The sequence below is a fragment of the Mesoplodon mirus genome, assembly GCF_964341445.2.
Source record: "Mesoplodon mirus genome assembly, chromosome: 6".
Taxonomy (NCBI): Eukaryota; Metazoa; Chordata; class Mammalia; order Artiodactyla; family Ziphiidae; genus Mesoplodon; species Mesoplodon mirus.
The window spans coordinates 61,574,169-61,589,588 of record NC_138982.1 but is presented as its reverse complement, the minus strand read 5'-3'; the positions used below and the strand labels follow the sequence as shown (position 1 = coordinate 61,589,588).

Sequence of the window (15,420 nt, the reverse complement as noted above, 5' to 3'; positions counted from 1 at the left end):
AGGGAGGAATAAAATATAGAGCTTGACAATTTATTTACGTAGCTAGCATCATAAAATCCTACAGATCATATAGCAAGCGTCAATACAGGTCATACGGTGGCAAAAGACCACATATGTGGGATAATTTCTGTGACTGAAACAAGTATTAGACTACTGCATGCAGGGGCTGGAGGAAGGTAGAAAAAGTAATATGCACCACACTGCCAGTGCAAAAAAAAAAAAAAATCAAAGTTTTATTTAATATTCTCTTGATCGAGTTTTGAAAGCATGCATGATCTCCAGGATCAGGAAAGCTCTGTCCTAAGGAACTCAGCGAAGCCTGGCCTTTAAGAGACTACACGCACAGAGGAATTCAGAAATGTTAAGCAGACTTAAAAAGAACCCAGAGAGGCCGCTACCCTTCTAACCTGTGCAGCAGCTAGTGCACTCTTGTGGTCTTCCAAAGTCACTACAAGTTGTTCATGCTCGGAGAGTAAATTCTTATGCTGTTGCTACACAGAAAAGAATTTTACAGGTTGAGTTTTAACATTCTAGGACAAACTCCTCTTGGGCAGACAGTGGCGTGAGCACCCAGATGCTGCTTGCTTGCTGGTTTGTTTTTGCAGTATTTGTTAAGTTCCAAAATCTTTGTAGAGGGAAGACTATGATTAATGTAGTATTCCACAATCTAAAATGCTACCCAAATATCACAATCACTTGCAGTGAAATCAACACACAAAGAAAAATACCTCTCATTATTAATAAACCTTTGTAAATAAAAAGCTTATTAATCTAACAAACCTGCAACATTACAGCCATACTGGAAATAAGTGAAAATATTATTAATAATATTTGAATTAACATTTTTATTATTAAAACGTTGTAACAATAGTGCAGAATATTTGAAAAATAGATGGGGAAATATATAATCCCACTATCCTTAAATAAGTTACAAACGATTTTATATGTTTCCTTTCGGTCTTCTCTACATAATTGTATATAGCTATCATAACAGCCTGCATTCTACTTCATGTACTTATTTTTCACTTAAGATATTAAAGGTATTTCTATATTGCCAAAAAAAAAGCTTATTAAGATTGAACCACGTAGCAAAAGAATCATTTCAGTACTAATGGAAATGTTGGGATTTCCAGATCATCGTTTAGCTTATGATACAGAAGTGGTAAAAGTATTGGGCCTGGTCCGGTTTATGCAAAGCCCAAAATAACAGTGTGCATTGTAAAGCATGTCAAATAGGGAACGACTTTTAAGGTCACTCTACAAAGTAAAGCAGGCAAACACTAAACAGTCAAATGCTGGGTTTTTTTTTTTACCTTGACATCTTGCAGCTGTGTGTGCATGTCCTGATGCGCTCTCCTCAGCTGTCTGTTCTCTTCTCTCAAATTGTACACGGATTCTATTTTAGAAAAAGGGAAATCATGTGTAAAGCCCTGGGTCTTTGGGGCTCTTGATTCTATTATTTTCACATCTAAAGCCTCACATAACTTTTTCTAGGATTGTTTTGAACTTTGACAGTACAATATTCCAAATCAACAAAACCTATACCATTTTGGGATGTGGCATGGATTCAGCTGGACAACCCAGAACAATCTGGTTCAGTGGTTTAAATACATTTAGACAAGCTACACATAGTAGAAGTTAAGGATTTTTAATTACTCCCGTGCTAAAAATGAAATGTTTCTGTTAATAAGCAAACCCTTAGGAATGAAATGTAATGGGTAGGGGTCATCTAAGATTTTGATCTCTTCACAAATTAAAAACAGGGCTATCAAAAAGCAAAACCACATTTCTCATAGCATGAATAATTTCCACAGTCCCCAAAAGGTATTTCAGTTACAAAAACAACTCAAGAAATAAATAAGAGACAGAGAGACAAGACACCCCATCTGCTCAAAAATTCTAAATGTATTTTCTTTCTCCCACCATTGAGTTCTTGACTGATCCAAATCTCCCTCCAATAGCTATAGGAGAGTTCTTTCCAGGGCTACCATGTGAGACTGTAGCAATCAGAGTGAAGTCTTAAAACCTCCTGAACCACAAGCTCCACTGTTCGGGGAACAGCCTCTTGCTAATTTTCCCACATTTTCAGTATCTGGATGTTGTGAACTGGCAGTGTTTGGGCCAAATCCAACACACAAACATTTTTTTCGGCCCCTGCAGTGTTGGCCTACACATAGTGTCTTCCACATGTGAAGAGCTGTCACCATTTAAAAATCAAGAATCTGGGTCTAATAAGAATCTGGCAACATCAGGCCAGTTCTCATGTGACAGCACTCAGCAGAAGTTAAATGGTGGCTGCGTGACCATAATGACTCATTTCCAATGGGAGATACTGTTGAGAGTGAAAGGGGTGCAAGAATTATCCTGGGACAGCAGCAGGTGTGGACCTGCACTATGTTGGGCAAACCGTCCCCAAAGTGGCAGCCACTCGCTGCAGGCAGAACTTTATGTCTCCAGGGTGGCCCTCAGCACATAAGGAAAGTTCCAGTCACCATCCCGCCTCACACTTTCTGTCCACTTTCACTCCACTAGAGTCCCTGCTTGATCCCTGGGCACTGGCTTCGTGATTGGGTTTGGGGAGAGATCAAGAACAAGGTGGGAAATGTGGCCAGTGGTTGGGTTGTCCACCTACATGTCATACCGGATTTTCTCAAAGGTCAAAACAGGACACCGTGGGGGCTTCCCTGGTGGCGCAGTGTTTGAGAGTCCGCCTGCCGATGCAGGGGACACGGATTCGTGCTCTGGTCCGGGAAGGTCCCACATGCCGCGGAGCGGCTGGGCCCGTGAGCCATGGCCGCTGAGCCTGCGCGTCCGGAGCCTGTGCTCCGCAACGGGAGAGGCCACAACAGTGAGAGACTCGCGTACCGCAAAAAAAAAAAAAAAAAAAAAAAAACAAACAAAAAAAAACAGGACACTGGGGCAATTGAAGAGGACCACAAGTGTGTCCTCGGCTGGATGGGCCCTCAGTCTACACACAGGCACACATGCACTTGAAATACCTGAACTTGGCTGATTTTAAAGGGATTCAGTTTGTAACCTTAATGACGGTGTCTCCTGTGCCTTTGCTGTGTGACCCTGAGCAAGTTACCTAACTTTAGCAGGCCTCAGTTTCTTCACTTGTTAAATTGACTAAATATAACGCCTACCTTGCAGGTTGTTATGAGACTTAAATAAGATACCTGTACAAAGAATTTCCCCCAGTACTGGCACATGGAAAACATTTGTTAAGTGTCAGCTATTAGTATAACGATAATGGGAAGAATAATCATCCAAGTTTATATGCTATCAGCCCATAGCTATCCATATTCTAAATCCTAAACTCCCTCCTCGTGTCACAGTAATCTGCCAAAGACTACTCGGACTACACACATCATAGGTTTGCCGCTACAAACCCGCGTCTATCACGATGCATCTATCTTTAATTTACTATCAGGGACCATAATCAAACAAAAGTGTGGATGAGAAAATCACTTATCAAAGTGTCATCAAAGGCACTGTCACATTAAGTTGTTTGAAGTCTCTCTGAGAAACCTCTTCCAAAGATTAATTGATATCAAAAATACCGTTCTCTCTCTCTCTCGCCCTCTGTCTCCATCTCTGTCTCTCTCTATTGCTCCCTCACCCACCAAGGTATTGGTAGATTCTCTCTTCTGATGACAAGGGCCCTATCACTTACTGTATTTCTCCTTTTGTTCTGGGTTCCAGGAAGCTCAGACCAGGCCATCAGGCTTGAATTATCTGAGTATGCAGAACTCACAGACAAGTATCCTCCTATTTTCCATGGTTCTGATTTCTTGTTAAAATTTTACTATACATGGACTTGGTTTCAAAGAAAGGAGTAACTATAGAGTAGACACAAGATAATATGCCTTTTAGGGCTATTACTAAAATTGAATGGACTAAATTATGTAAAGCATGCCAAGGTCAGACACCTAGAAAATTTTACTTCTCACTCCTTAATAGATCTCCTTCATATCAATATAATTAAATGTATTTCCTCAGCTTGGCTCAGGTTTGAAAATGCTAAACAGTGGATCCTACAAGTCAAATGTCCTCCTTCACCACACAAAGGTGTAGCATCCCCAGGGTGGCAAGTACTGTCTGCGCACTGGAGTCTTCTGGTTCTCTCTTCCTTTTACCACCTTGGTAAGGGCTTTCAGTGTTTAGTCTCTTCCTTTCTCTATTTTGTTATCTTACTGACTCCTCACCACCTGGCTCACCACCAACAAGCCACGGCCCCTACATGTCTACATCTCTTGGGTATCATCCGCTGACATCTGGCTCCAACAAGACCACCTCAACCCTTTGTAAACTGCCTCAGTGGCTATTTAGCTCCCAGGTGCCTTTTTGGAATACCTACAGACAAAGTATTCCTATTATTTTGGAATACTGTTATTAGCCTATTATTTTGGAACACTTCGAGACAAAGCATTGCAAAAAAAAAAGTAAAGAAAAGTCCAAAGGACCCTTCACACGGTTTCTTTCTATGATGACATTTTATATAAAACCAGGAAATTGTTCTTCACCCATGTTTTTGCAAAGCACCAGGATTTCACCCGTGTTTTTGCAAAGCACCAGGATTTCACCCGTGTTTTTGCAAAGCACCAGGATTTCACCCGTGTTTTTGCAAAGCACCAGGATTTCACCCGTGTTTTTGCAAGCACCAGGATTTCACCCGTGTTTTTGCAAGCACCAGGATTTCACCCGTGTTTCTGCAAGCACCATGTACGTTTTTAAACCAAATCTCACACTTCAGACTTATTTAGTACCTGGATAGGTGATTGTAGAATATGCTATTGCCCTTTTCCAGAACTCACATGTACTCAGAAGTGATATATTTTGTTCCATATTACTGTGAAATTACCTGATGCTGATGCTGATGGTGGTTAATATACATTGAAGGTCTACCATGTACCAGTAACTGTTCTAGGTGCTCTGCATAATGTAATCCTCACACCAACTCTACAAGGTTGATACTTTTTGTGAATATCCCGCTTTTACAAATGAGGACGGTTTACACTACACAACTTGCCTGTGGTCATATATAAACTAGTCGTTGAAGAGGCCAAGATCACCAGGGCAGTCTGACTCCAGAGCCTGAGCTTTTTGAAGCTACTATTAGCGATCAACAGGGAGTCTTTATGCCTCTGTGGAGATTTGGAAATGCATCACTGTAACTGGGGAGCACTGATGGCATTTTGTGGGTGGGGTCAGAGATGCTAAATGTCTCACAACACACTTAAAAAGAGAACTGTCTTGCCCAACATGGCCAATGTGCCCCGTTGAGAAACACTAAGTATTCTATTCTGTTTCCCTAAACAAACCCAAAGAGATAAGTGTGAAACTTCATAAAGAAGTAAGAAGTAACGGGTAAAGGACCACAGGTAAGGTAATCAATCACCAAGCAACAAACAAAATAAAAGTCTATTGTTCTATTCAAACGTTAATATGAGTATTCATTTGCATGCACACTGACTAATTAGGTTTCCAAATACCTTTTAGCTTAGAAAGCTCCTGTTCTTTCTCTTGCTGCAGCTGCAGGTATCGCTGCTTGTGGTCATTAAATGTCCTACTGAAGTCTTCTCCTTGCCTGCGGTGTTCCTCTTCCAAGTCGCTGTGCTGTTTCTTTAGCTCCTCATGTTGACTCTGCAAAGATGAAAACTTTAGCAGGGATGTACATTCTCTAAATTATATTAGAATCTGTCTCTTGATAGCGTAGCCTTTCTCCTGCCAGAAAGTAAGCACAAATGAAGAAGTAGGCTTTGTTTTCCTCAGACTGCTTTGAATTTGTGCAGCTCCCTTCCATTTCCCTTCTATTCCAAATGAATAGTTTAGGATCATGGCCAAAAATAATTTTCTCCTGAATTTTTAAGATTAACGGGAACAACAGGAAGTTGGAAGTTTGCATGAGAGATGGAAAAGGAAGGGATTTGGGAAAATTCCCAGGGACTCAAGTTACTGTGGAAACAGGGTAAAGCTAACGAAAAAATTACCCCTCCGTGGATACTCTAGACTGCCTCTTTCAATCTGATGTTTTCCCAGCAACATTTTTTATTTCCTTTCTTTGGTTTTCAGCCTTCCTGGTAACCCAGTTTAAAGAAGGGGGGGGGGAAGACTTTTTTCCATTTGGGGGAGTAATAAATCGATTGTTTATAGAATGATTCTTACTTATATTACTCCTGATTATAATACTGTAATCACAATCTAGATAAATTCTACAGTCTCCAAATGCTTAATGTGAAAGGGTGGTCTGCTTTAATTCATGTATTGCTTTCTTGATAATAGCAAAGATGCTGGTTTCAACAAAAAGCATATGCCCTACTGATATAGGAGAAAAGACAACACCAAACAAAAAGCTGGGGGGTAGGGGCTGGAGACAGTGGCGTGGTTTTTTTCCCTGCTGTGCAGGGTGGCATAATGTCTGCCGCTCACCTCTTCTGGCCTGAAGAGAAATAATGCATCTCTCTCTCTCTCTTTTTTTCAATTTTCCTGACACAATAATGAGTTTTATCCAAGAACCAAGGAAGGAGAATCTTTAAACATAAATTGTGCTCCTGCGGTAGGCAGAACACTTATTAACACATTAGTAACAGGAAGGCAGCATTTTAATACTTCTACTGCCTCCAGGGCGACTAAGATAAAAGAAAATGTCTAAGAAAAACCATTCTGAGAAATTAGATTTAAAAAACAAACAAAAATCCTTAAAGGATAGAGAACAAAATTAAAAATTAGGTGACCAGAGAGCCTGATTTATAAAAAATGTGTAATGAGCTAAATATATGTTCTTTGTAATCAGGTGATAAACATGATGGAGCATTACAATTATATATAACTTTTAGCCAGAAATGACTTTAATATACCATATCACAATACAAATCAACTTTCTGTAAACTTTCCTTGATCACTTAAGTTACTTGGTTAATCCTTTGATTCACTCACGAAGAACAACTTCAAATTACTCACCTTTAACATCTGATGTTGGACATTCAACGCGCTGTACCTGCTATTAGAATCTTGCTGTAAATTGAAAAGCAAACAGTTAACACAAAAATAACAAATTTGGCTCTTTTGCTAACCAGAGCTTAAAGGTCTTAATGGAAGGATTTCACTCATTTCACTTGTGTTAAGTGAAAATGAACTCTAAGCTCGAAACAGGACAATTCTGAGGCCATCTCTTTACTTAATAGCAGAAATGAAGTTTTCACATTCCTCTAAGTTTGCTAGACTTTAATAATGAAAAATCAGGACATGGAATTATGAAACAGCAGCTTGACAGGGCCCTTGGAGGTGATTTACTTCCACTCTCATATTGAGAAGAAAAACTGAGGCCAGAGGCACAGGGGAACTTGTCCTGAGACGCAGCACAGCATATGGCTGATATATTGTGCCCGGTGCTCCTAAAAGGAGATAAACCAGGCCTCACAAGCTTCGCATGGCTTCCGGGAAGGGAGAGAAAAGGCACTTTCCTGCCTTGAGCTTCAGCGGGTAAGAAATTCTACATACGTGACTTTACCTCAGTTAGACTCCAACTCACAGAGTGAGAAACAGAAAGGCTAAGGAACAGGCCAGGGCAAACATTTCCTTTAGTAGCAGAGCCAGGACCAAAACTTGAGCCTACACCTATGGCTGAAGCACGCGATCCAGGAGTGTGTCTCTTTGTGCCAGTGGAGCCTCCCCAGGCTGCTGTGTTGTTCTATCTTATGTGCCCCACTCCTTGCTTTACCCGTCACTGGTATAAGCACAGCCTCAATTCTTTCTTTCTTTCATATTCTTGCAACTTCTAAAATGAACTGCATTTTTGCTTTATCATTTTATTTTATCACTTTACCATCTTAATTTGTAATAAATTACATTACAAAATGCACAACAGAACACACACAATTCTGGCTAGGACTTTTAAAAGCAGGTAAGAGTTGAAAGCCGACAGCCTCCTAGCTATTCAAGGAACAGACTCTTCTCAGTTTTAATACCCCAAAACGCCAATGCTTTATTCAACCAATGCTTACATATTTTTCTTAGAGTAAGAGAAAAATTTGTTTTTCTCCAGTTAATTTGGACTTAAAAACTTTTTAAACGGCCAATATCATTTATGCATTCATTCGTTCCACAAATGTTTTTGAACATGGGAACTCTAGGCCAGGTACCATGTCAGACATTACACAGCAATGTCTATGCAAGTGACAGTAACGTCGTGAAAAGGCAAATTAAAATAAATATCACATTCTATACAAAAGAGAGACTACAAATGGATAAATAAGTGAATAAAAATAATCTCTTCATGGTTGAACATTAAGGCTATTTCCAATTTATCACTGTCACAGTAATGTGATAAACAAAGGAAGGTAGGTTTTAAAAGAACAGTTTTTAGGTCTTCCTCTGAGAATCTCTTGGAAAGGAGAGAGGAAGGGAGGGAGGGAAATGTATTTCAGCCCTTCAATCCTAATGATCAACAGAGTAAAAGGTTTTGCGACTATATTTCCCCCTCTTGCAAGTTTAGTGAAATAAAAAATTAAGGGAGAAAAAAAAAACTCACCCTTCCCTTATTTAGTGTTTCTTGTGCTTCTAATTTATAAACCAGAAAATCTAGAAAATACAAAATGGAGAAAATAGAGTATAAGTGAATTCACTGTGGCATTTTTAGACATCTAAAAGAACATAGGCGTACTTTACTCAGACCTAAAAAATGTTTCAGGTTTAAGACAATCTACTTGGTGACTTATATACTTTGTCTTTTAATGCTTTAGAAAGAGTTGAAAAAATGTTACATAATTTTCCTCTTTACCTTTAAGTTGTGAATCTTGTATCAACAAAATACACCCTATAACCAACTGATTAAAAGTGCATTTAGAATATGTACTCGGTGATGAACTGTCCTTGAAATTAAGGAGAAAAAAAACATGAAGTGCACCTAAGGACAGAGATGATTTATTGCCAGCCACTAGATGGCACACGAAAATCATTCAGGACCTGAAAAGGAAATCAAGCCGTGGAAACCATCTTTAATGCTCTTAAAGCTTTATTATCCACTAGATGGCTCTATAAAATCACTCTGCTTTTGAAGACAAGGGAAATCCAAATCCGATCAAAGCATTTTAATGATCTGAAACATCTCAGTAAAACATCCTAGCCCACACTGCCCTCCTCTGTTCTCCCTCTTTCTACCTCACACCAAGGTAATCAGATGGAACACCTCACTTCAATCTCAAGATTTACCAAAAAGATGAATAAATAAAAATAGAATGCAGGTAATTTCAAACCACAACCTGTATAAGCTCCATGCTTTATAGAAAAACTCTGATAAAAATCAACAGCATTGCCTAATACCTGTGCTAAATGTTCATTTTTCAAACCTAACCAATCAGTTGTGCCAATAAAGCCTTTACCACAAGATGAAAACAGGTGTATGAGCTAAAAGACATTGTACAATAAGATCAATTCATTACATTCTAAATGTACATGTATACGTATATGTTTATATAACGTTTGTCATATTCTGGACAATGCATGCTGTTACTTTCCTGGATGCCTGTGGACGGAAGTTTCAGGTGTTAGTAACGTATGCATTGATAATATTCAAAGAAAAACTGTGTGTTATTTCCGAAGCAATACATATAACCAATATATGAATGACCTCAAAGTGGCACCAACTGAATGAAAGATTCTAAACCTAGTCTTGAGCGGGAATTATTTTGTCGCACAATGTATAGCATATTGCTTGGTATCTCCTTCTCCATCCACTAAATATAACTGACTTTGGGTGATCTGAAAAATTTCTTAGCAAAAAAATAGTAAAACAAGTACGTGATGCTTCAAAGAAGAGTATGATAAAAACAACACAAATTACATTATTTATTTACCTTCCTTCGCTTTCTTATGCTCAAGTCTTTCCTTTTGCAAGGATTTCTCTAATCTTGATCTGTGTTCATACACAACTGGAAAAAAAAAAGTTAAAACTTATCTTCAAAGACTTAGAAATTCTAAGGTAAAATTAACACCAATTTTCAAAACAGGAAGACAGTTTAGAGTCCTTTCACAATTAAAATTAAAACGTATGCATTTTAAGTTCCACATTCTTGGTAAAAGATGGAAACAATAACAGGCCTAATTCTGGGCTGACTCCTATGCAGTCTGCCCCTCTGTAAAACCAACACTCTGGAAGAGGCTTCCACCTTCTTGTCCTCATGCTTCTGGAACATGAGTCTGTGTGAGGTTCCAGGTCTCTTCCCGGACAAGCGTGTCCACGCTCATGACTTCAGCCAACATCTACACAGCATTTACCCTCACATCTGTGTGTCCAGCTCCCACCTCTCTCTCAGGTGCTAGGAGAGGATTTCCACCCAGATATCCCATAAGTACTGCCAAGTCAACATGAGCTGAGTGAGTCTCAGTGAAAGATGCCTGGGTGGGTGAGGAAACCTCAGCAGCATACTAAGGTTTGCTGAAAGAAGAGGTGGATTCCGCCATGTCAGGAAAAACTTAGGTAAGATAGCTACAGAGGTGAAGGAGGGAGAGACTCTTCCCACTAAAGAACCTATACAAGTGCCCACAAAGGAACAAGTCAGGTTTACATCTGCCATGGCAGGAAACCCAAGGCAAATGAGGTCCTGCTGTAGGACCTTCCTGCACTTTACCAACCCCACCTCCCCCATCTACTCTGAAGTAGTTTGAGTTGCCTGCTGAGTGCAGGAGAGAGAGCAGATGTGTTAGGCAGAAAATAGGCAGAAGCCAATCAGGACTCTCTCCCCCACTACAGGCTTCCCATCTACAGGAAATGGGAGCTGCAAGAGTGGGAAAAGCTTTACCTTTAAATGAAAAAAACTTGTACTACTACACTGGACTAGACCAGACATGATCCTTACTAAACCAAGACTGTGTTTATGGATAAAAGTTACTGAAAGATTTTTTTCTTTTTTTGATCTGAGAGAAGCTGTAAAGTAGTGAAGTCTGTCTTAGATTTCATGCAGGGACAGAAAACCCAGCTCCGCAGAGTGGCTGGAATAGGGGAGGGGAGGAGAGAACAAAGTTACGTTTCTGACGCGCCCTTTAATCCTGTTTGTTCAGCATTACGGTCACAAATGATCTCATTCCCTGCAAGCTCAGCCAAGCCTGTCACTTGGTTCCTTTACCAACCCTAGCTCCCCATGACTACCTAAGATACAATTCAATCACCAGTCACTGACTGTCCGTCCAGTGCATACAACTGCCCAACACTGCTGGCCGCCTAAAGTTGCCATGGTCGCAGCAACTCCCCTCCCTGACATCGGCTTGTTGCTGCTGGACCCCCTGCCCCGTCCCTCCCACCGCCCCTTCCCCACTGCCACCCCTGCCAGTTACCAGCTATCTCTGTCCTCCTTCCAACACGCCCATCATCTCCAGGGTCCTTCCCCTTCTCCCAACACTGCATCCCTCATCTTGGTGTCCCATAGAAACCTGCCATTCCCAGGGCTCCATCTACGACTCCCGCAGCCCCCAGCTCTCCTCACACCTCTGCTAACATCTCAGTCCAGAGCTCCTAGAAGGCCTGCCACCAGCCAAACTGGTATGGTGTCGTCCCCTGATGGTATGCCTGCTCCAAACTCATCTTTCCCCTCAATTCAGCCTCCCACTAGTCATCGAAATAATGACCTGCTCCATTCCCTTTCTCCACTTGGGTTCCTATTCTATTCACCAGATGATCCCTCCCCCTCCCCCAGTGCTATTATTACAAAGGGATCTAATCTAACTCCACAATTATTGAGCTGCTGTGATGTACCTGGCACCATATTATGAGTAGAAATGCAAAATGAATAGACATGGGCCTTGGCCTCAAGAAGCTCTAGTCCGACACAGGAGATAGATTAGGTAATTTTAAATAATTAGAGCTAAATGCATTTGGCCTAATAAAAGCCCAGTGAAAGAGAGGGGTGAGCTCTGGATGGGAGAGGAGTGAGGGGAGATTCTCAGAGGCGACAATCTCTTGGCTGGCTTTGGGAGTGAAGAACAGTTTGGTAGATGGGAGCACCAAAGGAGAAAGGCACTGCTGGAAGACATCATAGGGACAAAGACACAGAGGTGTTGAAATTGTACTAAAGGCAGCTGTGCTCCAGAAAGCTTGGTTCCAAGCCCATTGTTGAGAAATTAGACTTTTTTCAACCATATAGGTGTACAGTATATAAGTCTATCGGCCAATTCCTGAAAGCCTATTAAAACCAAGAGGTTCCTTGGTACTAACACTAGCATCTTGAATGACATTTGGAACGAGGGAGGGAAAACAAAGACTAGAGCTGGGGAACCTCACCAAGCCAGACCAAGAACTGCCTGCCCATAGTCTGAGAATTTCCGTCAGGTAGTGGAGGCTCGCAGGGGAATAGATAAATTACAGTGTTATCATGATATACACAGGCAAGAACAGGATGCCATGGGAACACCTAAGCTCCCCAGCTGGAAGGAAAAACACTCCCTCATCTCCAATCCACTGGCCACAGTTCCCATGGTCTGGGAAGAAGGCCACAGGAACATAAACATGCCGGGTAACAGGGAATCTGGGTGCACTCATTGGACATATTACAGACAATTTCGGCAAGCATGTACATCACTTTCAAAGAAGGGTCAACAGGCAAAGTCGTCAAGATCTTGCTCTAATGGAGTCAAAAGTGGCAGCAGGGGTCCTGAGTCTAGGGGGCTCCTGAAGGGAGGTCAGGACCATTACGGGGAGACAATCCAGCCTAGCAACACCCAAGATAACAACAACAACAAAACCCAGCAGCAGCACAGCCAAGAAAACATATGTGGGGGACCACTCCCCACCATCCCCCGCCACCTCAGACTCTAGAGGTTAACTCTTATCATGGAAGGGTAAGGATGGCGGCAAACGCTGTAGTTACAACTTATAATCCTGTGAAATTCTTCCTGACTTAATAAAATATGGCAGCAGTCACTCAACGTCACGTGGCACTTGGTGACGGCGGAACGCTTACCTTTGGTTTAGGCAGCAGAAAACTCATCTGCAGTATTTCATCTTTGATAAGGGTGGAGGGTCCACTAGATTCCACCTAGCAGAGAGGGGGTGTGGGGACTGGGGTGAGGAGTGCTCTATGTGGGGGGCAGGGGAGACGGTGCTCCGTGCTTTACTTTCTTCCCTGCGATTCAGCCAGGAGGTTAATGTGCCACCGGCTGGTCCAAAGTCCCCACCGACCAAACCGTCTTTGAGAGTTGTATGTATAATGGGGATTTACACATTCGACATCTTAAGAGCAGCGTGTCTCAAGAGCTAGAAGATCCTAGGATACACAGTTAGGAACTTTCCTAAATCACCTAAAGAGATGCTATACAATGTCCACAAAGAGGAGAGCATGTTTATGGATTACAGTCCACATCCAAAGGTCTTGGGAAATCTGAGACTACTCACAAATCCATAAGATGGCATCACTCATAGCATGACCTAAGGCATGAATAATGTGCTTTTGCAAATGCAGCAGAAAAAAGATGTGCTAAACAGGAATAGAGCCTATATGTGAGGAACTGTGAGGTAACTGTACTATTAATGTTATCTTACTCAGAACTGGTCATTACGACAGCCACCAGCTTCTAGTCCTGATATATAACCTAAGAATTCAGAAATGGTTTGAGGGTTGAGAACATCACTGAGGAGGAAGGTGAGAGAATGGAGCAGCAGTGACTGACGGAAAGCTGGAGAAGTGCTCAGAAAAAGGAAAAAAACAAAAAAAACAAACAAAAAAACCCAAACCGAAAAGGAACCTTGAACTATAGGCTGAGGAAACCACGTTAGGTAAAGGAAAGTGAGAGTAAAAATTAACCCTTAGAATTGGAAACTCTAGAAGGAATGGGAGAAGGAAAGAGGCAGGCGGTACGTAAAGGTCGAGAGCACAGACTCTGGTGTCTGGGTCAAGTCCCAGATCCATTCCTTATGGGGAGAGTTGCTGAATTCTTTGTGCTTCAGTTTCCATATATGGTACATGGGAATAAAAACAGTGCCCATCCCTTTGGGTGGATGTCAGGGCTAAATGAGTTAATTGACGTGAAGTGCTTCAAACACGGCAGGGCACAGAGTAAATGCCAGAAAAATACTAAAATATTTTTTCAGCTATCTGTGATGGCTTCCAAGTGCCAGAGGATGAATCAGGTGATTCCCTGAGCTCTTTCAACCCTACAATTAAAGTCTAATAATAACAAAGTAATACACATATATATTGAGAGAGAGACTTGAAACAACAATGAAATACTGATCTCAGTTTCCTGTTACTTAAAAAAAATTCCCTTAAAAAGGGGGGAGGGTTGTGAATAATCATTCTAATAGCTTATTAAAAATTATAAGCCTATTTTCTAATAAAAATTGAAGAACAGCAAAATGGACCAGATAGAATCTTTGTGTTCTTGTGGCTCTTGTAGAAAATTTCCCTATCAATTAAACACACACACACACACACACACACACACACACACACACTACCCTTAATTCTTTAGCATGCATTCTCCAGGCTTTGGGGCTGGTGATTTATCTAGATAGGTTTACTGTTTTGCTTAGAAGGAGGATTGCTAATCAATCCCTGTCACCTATCTCTTTTTCTATTTATTCCCTGAAGTCAAGGGCATCAGTCAAGATGAAACCAAACTGCTAGAACCTTTGCAACAAAAAAGGTATATAATTAATATTCTCAAAGCACCCATCAGGTTCAAGAAAAAATAAGTATAAAAATAATGGTTCAATCTCGGCATTCAAGATCGTTAATGCAGACCAACACTACAACAGGGACAGGATGTGAATCATAAGAACTCGTGAGAGAAAGATGAAAACCCACAATACTCCTCATCTCCCTTGCTTACTGACAAGGAGTTTAATATTTTCCATGCAGTCAAGGGTGGAAAGAGTTTTTATTCCCCCTTAACTCACTCAAGAGTTTAAAAATATGCCAGCTTCCGACAGCAGTTTTCCACTTTAACTCTGACTTCCATCCGAAAGGCACAGAGAAATTAGGTGCATGAATCCACTAAGGGGTAAAATATATATCTATGACATTTCATCTATGACAAACTGCTCCAATTCAGAATTAGAAAACAACAGTTTAAAATGAGACAGAAAACACTGCTAAGTGTTTTAACACCTTAAGCCAAGAGAGGGCAAGGTTTCTTTGGCAGAAGCAACGGCCTGTGAAATTTTGCTTTCAGTCCCGACAACAACACAGGGTTTTATCTTTATTTAAAAAAAAACACACAACCGAGTCTTGGTATGAAAGGCACACAATTCAACTTGTGAAAACACTGATTTGCGAGTACCTTTATCATTTTACAGGTGATAAAAATTAAAATGAACAAATTTGTGTTTTGATAATTGTGGCTGAAGATACTTAAGTAGGAGAACAAGAGCTATGACAAAAAAGGAAAATAAATTGAAATCACTATAGTTCTCAGAAGATAATACTC

The 15,420-nt window shown here is 40.9% G+C and overlaps 1 protein-coding gene across 2 annotated transcripts in view; it reads right to left on the bottom strand.

The window, feature by feature from the left end:
• The window catches only part of GOLIM4 (golgi integral membrane protein 4), a 76,953-nt gene that overhangs the window by 22,895 nt on the left and 38,638 nt on the right, over positions 1 to 15,420 (bottom strand). For both annotated transcript variants that reach the window (XM_082625171.1, XM_082625170.1), the window contains exons 2-7: positions 9,858 to 9,932; positions 8,534 to 8,583; positions 6,964 to 7,017; positions 5,496 to 5,646; positions 1,314 to 1,396; positions 408 to 491 (exon numbers count right to left, since the gene is read on the bottom strand). In XM_082625171.1, coding sequence (XP_082481297.1) covers positions 408 to 491; positions 1,314 to 1,396; positions 5,496 to 5,646; positions 6,964 to 7,017; positions 8,534 to 8,583; positions 9,858 to 9,932 — 497 coding nt within the window. The remainder of the gene's footprint in view (positions 1 to 407; positions 492 to 1,313; positions 1,397 to 5,495; positions 5,647 to 6,963; positions 7,018 to 8,533; positions 8,584 to 9,857; positions 9,933 to 15,420) is intronic.